The sequence below is a fragment of the Drosophila subpulchrella genome, chromosome 2L (genome assembly GCF_014743375.2).
Source record: "Drosophila subpulchrella strain 33 F10 #4 breed RU33 chromosome 2L, RU_Dsub_v1.1 Primary Assembly, whole genome shotgun sequence".
NCBI lineage: Eukaryota > Metazoa > Arthropoda > Insecta > Diptera > Drosophilidae > Drosophila > Drosophila subpulchrella.
In genome coordinates, this window is record NC_050610.1 from 15,827,469 (window position 1) to 15,835,435 (window position 7,967).

Here is a 7,967-nt window from a genome sequence, read left to right on the forward strand (position 1 = left end):
TGCCAGCCGGAATCGGAATCGGGCTCGGGATCGGGGTTGGGATGGTGCGGCTGGCAGGCGGGCGGGTCTCGTTGCCAAGAAAGTGTACTAACTGCATGCGGAGTAAATTGGTATTTTATAGTTGCAGCCTGCAACTGCTGCCCGAGCAGCTCACAGGTGCCAGCAGCTGCTGCTCGCTGAAACTGAGATGCAGGCGCTTGCCGTGGCCCCAGATTCCGGAAAACACTTTCGCCAAGAGGGTCTTAGCCATAGAAATCCAGATAAGCATTATTTTTTAAATAATTAAACAGAATTTTTAATTTCCTAAAACTCTTTAAATAAAATTAGTTAGCTCTTAGGATTCCTAGGTTCGGAAAAATTATAAAGAAAGCCTTAAAAATATATATGCTTTCATATTTAAAACTTTTTCTGATTTCAGACATGACCAAATTTATTTCAAATATATAAATGTTATTCATTATTTTATTCAAGTTAAACGCCACCACAGCCGCTGCTCGGTAATTTGCAAATAAATAAGTCATTGTATGCTAAGCTTAATTTGTTAAATAAATAAATATTTTATTCAATCTAAAAGCTGTTTTTAATTTAATATATAATCATTTTATAATAGACGTTAAAAAATTTGTTACTGTTTCAAATCAAGATTAGACATGAAATCATGTTATTTGAAAATAAATATGGTGTTTAATATAAGTAAACTTGTTAGAGGATATCTATGTGTGAAATCAGTTGGCTTTAAGCAACTGATGAAAAACAATAACTTATATATTATATGGAAACAATATTAATTTACAATATAATATTATTTTATTATACGGAAATAATATTAATTTACAATTTAATATTTGTATCACCGTCGTGGCTGCTATATATATAGCATTTTCAGGACAGTTGTACTATTTTCTTGTAAGATACAGTCAGAAAACCTCTGTTTAAAATAAATTTTAAAAAATATGTGGTAATGCTCCTATTTTTAGTTCTATTTCACATCTGTTTATTATTTTTAATACAACACTATTTCCGTGCTTTTCGCCCTAAGCAGACTGTTGTTACATACTCCTCCATTTCCAAGATGTGCTTAACCTACACAAGCTTCTGAAAGTTTCCTTTGAGAATCCTTTTCCGAGAACGCCTTGGATAATCCCGGGAATGAAATGCCGCTGACTTTGCAAAGGCAGCTAAATTAGTTGCCGGGCACCTTCCGCATTCATGCCAAAGTCACTCAAAGCGACGACATCGGCGACAACGACAAGGACGACGACGACGACGACGATGATGATGATGGTGATGATGATGATGATGATGGGGATAGGAATAAGGACGATGGGCGGGGGGAGTGCGCGGCAGTGGGCGTGGCAGGACAACAAAGGTTGCCGGGGCTCGTTAGCATTTTACAACACTGGCATCGGCTGCAGCACGTAGCTCCTAAGATGATTTGTGACCAGCTGCAACTTTTTGTTGCCGCCTCCGGCAGCCATTTTTGATATTATTTCAGAGCTGCCTCGGCACTTCCGTTTCCGCCCTGCCTGCGCTGCATGTAAATGGGCTGAATGCCGCACCCCCTTTTTTTTGCGATCGCTTATCGGGCGTGGAAGGAGTGCAAGGATGCAAGGATGCAAGGATGCAGGAATGTAGCGGTGCGTGTGCGAGGGAGCGAATTGAAGTTAATGTGGACGACTGATGATTTTATCTGGTGCTGTTGACTTGTTGACTTTGCGGGTTAACTGCTGCAATGTTTATGACTTCATTATGCTAATAAAAGATATTATTTTTACCGCCCGTCAGATTGTGAGAAGGGGTACAAATTTACTTGCTTTTAAATGCTTGCTTGCCATTTAATTGCTACTAAAATGTAAATCAAAGTAGGCACTAATAAAAACATTTATAATTATAATTAATATGGGGTGTAGTTACATATATTAAAAACTGTTTTTACACCAGGACACATTAAGAAAAAACTATTTGGTGTGATCTAAGTTTTGTTTAATTTTTTTTTTTAATTATATAACTAACATTACTAAAACATTACTATTAAGTTTTAAAAAAATATTTCAATTTGAAAAATGTTTCCTTTTTATTCGGAAGTTCTAAACATTCATGTTTTTCGTTAAGTCTCTTTATTTTTTAGAAGGGTAACTTTTATAATTTTATTATTTATAGAAAGGAAAAAGTCCCATAAAATGTTATTTCTTGAGTAAAAATTTCGATGTATACCCTCTACACAAACGCGGAATTTCAGATAAGCTGCGCTATAAAAATCTATAAATCTCATATGCACATAATAAATTAAATAAATGTAACAACACCAAGCCATACTTCATTTGAAATGATCTTTTTTTTCAACTCGAGAGCACACGCTATTTTTCGGACCCCTAAATGAGTGTAATCCGGATTTAATAGTTCAAATCTTTTAAATGTAAAGAATAGATACTATAATAAAAAGAATGAGGCCGTTTGCCCACTGCTCAGTGCAGATATGATGACTATTCGCTGGCTCCTTGCCGCAGACATTTGATGCATTTCACAGCGACATCACCTGCACCACCATCTGCATCTGCATCTGCATGTGCATGTGCCCCACCTGAGCCAAACAAGCCGATTAGCATACGTTAAGCTCGCAAGTTGGCAGAGGCGGCCAAACCGATTCACCCCCACTCCGGAAATCAGTAGATCGTGTCAAAAGCATCAACCGAGGCGGAGCAGCAGCGTTGGCCCAAGGGGAGTCACAACCCCATAAGCCCGAAACCCGAAACCCAAAACCCAAAAACCCCAACCAAACCCAAATGCACCGCTCTGTGTCCGGTTTTGCAGGCCCGGAACGCTGGCCACCGAGCGCTAATGCGGCGTGAATATGCAGGGACCAATGGGCGACGGTCGTCGGTCGACGGTCGATGGACGTGGCGATGTCAGCTGGGGCCAGCACGTTATCATCGTCAATGCACGATTTTTTGGCCGCTGTCAGGCCCAAATGTTTGCAAAGCATTGCCAGCACATCCCCAGCTAATGTGCGGTTTGGCGGTCGCCGGGAGATTAGCCCCCCCCCCCTCACTTTCCATTTTTTTCCCCGTGTTGACGTTACCTGAAAAATCAAAATTCCAAATTCCAGCACGAGCCAGATTGTCGGGCATTTTATTACCAGGAATGTGTTGTGATGCTCCACCTCTAGAAATGATTGAATGACATGCCCGAGGAGACATGGACCGCGTCGAAAGGAAAGACAGTCCCGGATTCTGACACGTTTTACACACGTTAATATATGCAGTGAAATGAGGTGGTTTTTTAATACAACAAAAGGCTGGCATTCTCGGAAAATTACGCCTGAATGTCCTCTAAAGACGGTTGGGAAAATGGTAAAAGGGGAATGCCATTTAAATGCAAAGCATATTTTCAACAAAAACACTCTTTTAACACTTGGTCCCCCATAAATCTCAAGCAAATTTTGGTACTTAGGCCACGGAATTTGCTATAATTAAATGTTAGTTTTTCAAGAAGAAAAAAAAATAGAAAAATATGACTTGATAATAAATAGGTTTCTTTTAAGATTACTAATTTTCTTAAATCCATTATATTTTATATATTATATCCAATATATATTTTCTTTTTTATAATTATTTTTTTTTAGGTTTCGAAAAATATTTTTTTAATTTAATAAGCCTTTTTTGCGAAGTACTCTCATATGAAATCCGCAAGGAGATCACACATATGCGTGCTGTAATTCTCCACTTGCCTATGACACTGCCATCTCGAAATCCCCCAACTTTGCAGCCAAACTTCTCATTTACAATCTCTGCTGGCAAAGTGTGTAAAAAAGAGAAGACCCGAAAGTTAAAACTCTGACTCAGATGTCATGGCTCGACTTTTGAGCCGGCAGAAAAAACTTTTCCTCTGTCGCGCCCCAAAAATCATCCAACTCCTGCGGATTCCTTGTTTGCGCATCCGCATGTGTGGGTGTTTGTTAGCCAGTGTGTCTGGGTGTGAGCCGGCATTGAGCTGTTTGTCTTTTAATTGTTTGCACTTAAGTCGTTTGTTTGTTTGTTTGTCTGTTTGTTTGCTTGTTCGTCTGCGTTTGTCTGCCTGGCAGGTTATGACTTTTGCGAGAAAAGTCGTTAGAAGAGCGCTCAAGCAAATTACAGCCACAAAGTATGGCACGTTTTTTCGGCGGAATTAATGCGCATTTAAGGTGGAGTATCTAAAAAATGATGCATACCAAGGTTTATAATCATAGCCAGCTATAACTTTTTGCATGAACAATCGAACACGCAGAAAAAACTTCCAAGGCTTCGTTGCGTAGGACCGAAATATTAGATAGGATTTTAGTCATATTCATTTTAAACATTTTACATCACTAAAAAATGAATTTAAAGAATTTAAGTTAATTATAATTAAAAGCTTTAAATAATATTTATAACTAATTTTAGATTTATAAAAACCGCAATGGCTGAAAAACATAGCGAAGAAAATTTAAATATAATATGAAATATTTGGACTTACTACCCCTTTTTTTTATCAGTGAAGGAGAAATACCTACATCTATAATTAAATTGTATAATTTGTTTCCAGTTTTGATCAGTCAAAAGCAAACTAAAAGCTACCAATAAACTAAGAAATATATCTCTACGATTTAAGTCCTGAAAATAGAAAGATGGCCAAACCTGGCATCTTCATTCCCATTTCCACCCAGAATACCTGCAATCAGATGCAATGCCAATTGACTTATCCATGCGGTCACTCCATCAGCGTTTGTACACCCCCCTCCGTTTCCCAGGATACTCCTTGAACGGTACTTTTTCGGGGAAAACTCCCACTATGCAATAACTAAATGTTTGCCAGGACAAACAACAAGCGGAGCCCGGACGAATGCAATCCGAATCTTTAACCTTAACACTTGGCTAAATTGATACACACATCAAAGTTGCGTTGCTATAGCCTCAAATCTTTCCGTAAATCAAGCAAAATGCAAATTTCACTAAAAGCTGGGGACGAAACCGAACCGAAGGAAAGCGGAGACCACAAAACCAGTACACAAAAAGCAGAAAAAATGCAAAAGCGAATGGCGAAAGGAAAATTGTTGTCCAACTGGAGTTTGGTAGCTGAAAGTTTTTTGGGGGGCCAAAATGGCTGCCAGGTAAACGGACAACGTTGAGGTAGAAAGACCCCTAACCCATCGCCCCCCCTGAAAGCCTTATTTATCACACGTATAGTCCGGTCTCGATTCTCACCCTTCCATTACCAGATTTGGTTTCTGAAATCGCATACGAATGTTGGCCAATTGGATTTGGTTAGCCCAAGAGTTTGCCAAATGTCTGTGTGTGTGTTTGAATGGACCTTATCCAGATTGGGGTTCATCCGATATACATCTCTCTTCCGCCTTCCTCAGTGCACTGTAAAAATGCAGTATTATCTATTGTCATTGAAATAGTTTAGAAAGGAAGGAAATATAGGCCGATCGCATCGATGGAATTATTCTTGCTAATTAAAAGATTAACATGATCTAATTTTCAAATGCCGGTTCTGCATCTTTATTCAATGGAAATGTGTTGTACACATTAATCGCCACCGATTGTAAAGTTCAATGTAATTCTTCACTTTTTCTTAGTAAAACTGATAAGCCTTTCTGATCTCTTATCAAAAAGGTATAAATACGCAGCTGAATAATATATAACACGCAGTTTCTCTCGCCAGGCTAAAGATGTCGCATAGTTCAGCACTGATTGTTCTGCTTTTTTGTAACATTCTCCTGAGAACCATATCAGTACACCCAACAAAAACCGAACGTAAGCATATGTCCCGTAAGGGTTAGGTTGATCTAATTCTAATTTAATTATTTTCACTAGCCCTATGGTACCAGAAATTTGGGTGGATCGGGAGGGTCAGAGGTTTTTGGACCTCCTTCTGTTGGCGGATTTCCTCCGAGCTTTGGACCTCCTTCAGGTGGTGGATTTCCTTCAGTTTTCGGACCTCCTTCGGGGGGCGGAAGCCCACCGTTAGGCCTACCATTTCCATTTCCCCCATCTGCAGGAGGTAATTGCTGTGGATCATTTAATGTACTGGCCGGCGATAACAAAGACAGGTTCTCAAAAAAATCCTCAAGAGTCACCGGATAAATAATTTCAATAACGATAAAAATAAATATATTCTTTGAAAGAACTAAACTAGATATTTATTTTTCTGAGTGCCTGCTGGGTTTCCTGTTGTCTATGTTGTCCAAAAATTTCATGCCTGCCGCAAAATGGTAACGAAGAATCTCCTCAACGCCTTCCGCTCAAGTTTTCCTTTTGAGCGTGGAATTCGTCATTTGATTTGCGGAAAAGTGGGGCATCAAGTTGATTAAAACCGAAGGTGGGGAAATCGGAAAATGACATTTCACCTTACTCGCTGGCATAATACAATTTCCGCAGCAATTAAAAGTGAAATTTATTATTGCCAGCCGAAGTTGAAGTCGGGCCATTTTTGGTCTTATTTAATTAAACTGGGATGCGGGCATGTTTTATTTCAATTAGTCGCCGGGGCAAGTGGAAGTTGCAATGCACAAAAACCTGTGCAAAATAATTAACTGCATGCAACAATTTCCCAGGCACTCCTAACTGCCGAGCTGGTTGGCGATATTGAACCGAGTTCGCTGGGCTGACTGGGCTCCCATTTCCCTCGAATACATCGCATGTACGAAAATGGAAATCTGCATTTAATTTATTGATGCAACAGCGACTGAAACGAGTGAATGGAAACTCCGGCTGAGGATTTCGCTGCTGCCGCCAGTCGCCTAAATGTATGCAGCGTAAAATTGTTAAATGCGCGCTTAATCTGCATGTAGGCGTGGATGCCACGCCCCAACCACCAGCCACCATCGTTGGCACCCCAAATTGTTTCATTTCCCCATTAAAATGTACGGACGAAAATGTTAAACACTTTATTGGCTCGGGGCCCCCCGCCCCTTTGCGCACTGAGGTGGGCGTGGCAGGTCTACCTCCGATTGTTGCGGCTGTTTGCCACGTTAGCATATCTGTTTTTCATGTTCGCAGCACTAATCGGGCAACGTCCGTCTGTCCAGAGGGTGTGGATCCCCCGATTCCTGTCTCTGGAATGGAATGGGCTGGGATACCAGAATGGGTTCAGCGCAGACAGTTGCCGAGTGCATTCACACGATTCCGGGGAAGAGCTTTGCGATTTATCGCAGTCGGGGCACCAGGGACTTCCTTAAGCCATGCCGAAATTTAAGTGGATTGTGTGGAATAATTGGACGTCATACAATAAATTCACGAGAAATGCGGACATATGGTACAAAGAGAAAAAAATTGATAGGTTATGATGATCATTTTAAGGAAATTCAGTTCTATCTAGATGCAGGGTGTATTTGATATGTTTGCCAAGAAAAAGGATACCTAGTAAATCTACCATGAAAATATTACTTTGTTCCTTCTGTAATTTTTCCTGTGTAGGCTTCTGAGTCATTAAAATTTTACAAAATATATAAAAATTGGTTTCTAAGATGTTTATTGCCACCGAAACATTTTTTTTAACGAATTCCAAATCAATTTCATAAGGTTCCTTCAGAATATATAAAGCTCTTGATCATATTCTGAGTTATATGTTTTTTTCTTCCATTACTTAATGCCTCTGTCTGGGTTTCTTGTTGTCAACATTGCCATTGGCCAGTTGATTGGGCAAGCAATCCGGGTTAACAGCACCGCCGTCTAAAGGTCCGCCAGATGGTGGGGGGAAGTTTGGCGGTAAAGGGCCGCCTCCATCCAAGTTTCGGGAACCCACCTATCATACAATGCACTTCGATTAAAATGTGTTTTTATTTATTATCATTTATACTGACCTTTGGACGATTATAAGTTTGTTGGCGGGGGTACCACTGTTGCTGGGCATTGGCGATTCCCAGAAGAACGCAGCTGAAGAGCAGAATTGCAAGTGCGAATTTGGGCGACATCTTTAACTCAACTTGAGAGGCTGGAAGACACTGT

The 7,967-nt window shown here is 40.1% G+C and overlaps 1 protein-coding gene across 1 annotated transcript; it reads right to left on the reverse strand.

Moving 5' to 3' along the window:
* Positions 1–7,470: 7,470 nt before the first annotated feature.
* Positions 7,471–7,967, reverse strand: LOC119547321. The gene is made up of 2 exons (XM_037854120.1): positions 7,823–7,967; positions 7,471–7,764 (listed from the first exon to the last, which is right to left on the reverse strand). Exons 1-2 carry the CDS (start codon positions 7,931–7,933, stop codon positions 7,606–7,608), a joined length of 270 nt encoding a protein of 89 aa, XP_037710048.1. The 5' UTR covers positions 7,934–7,967; the 3' UTR covers positions 7,471–7,605.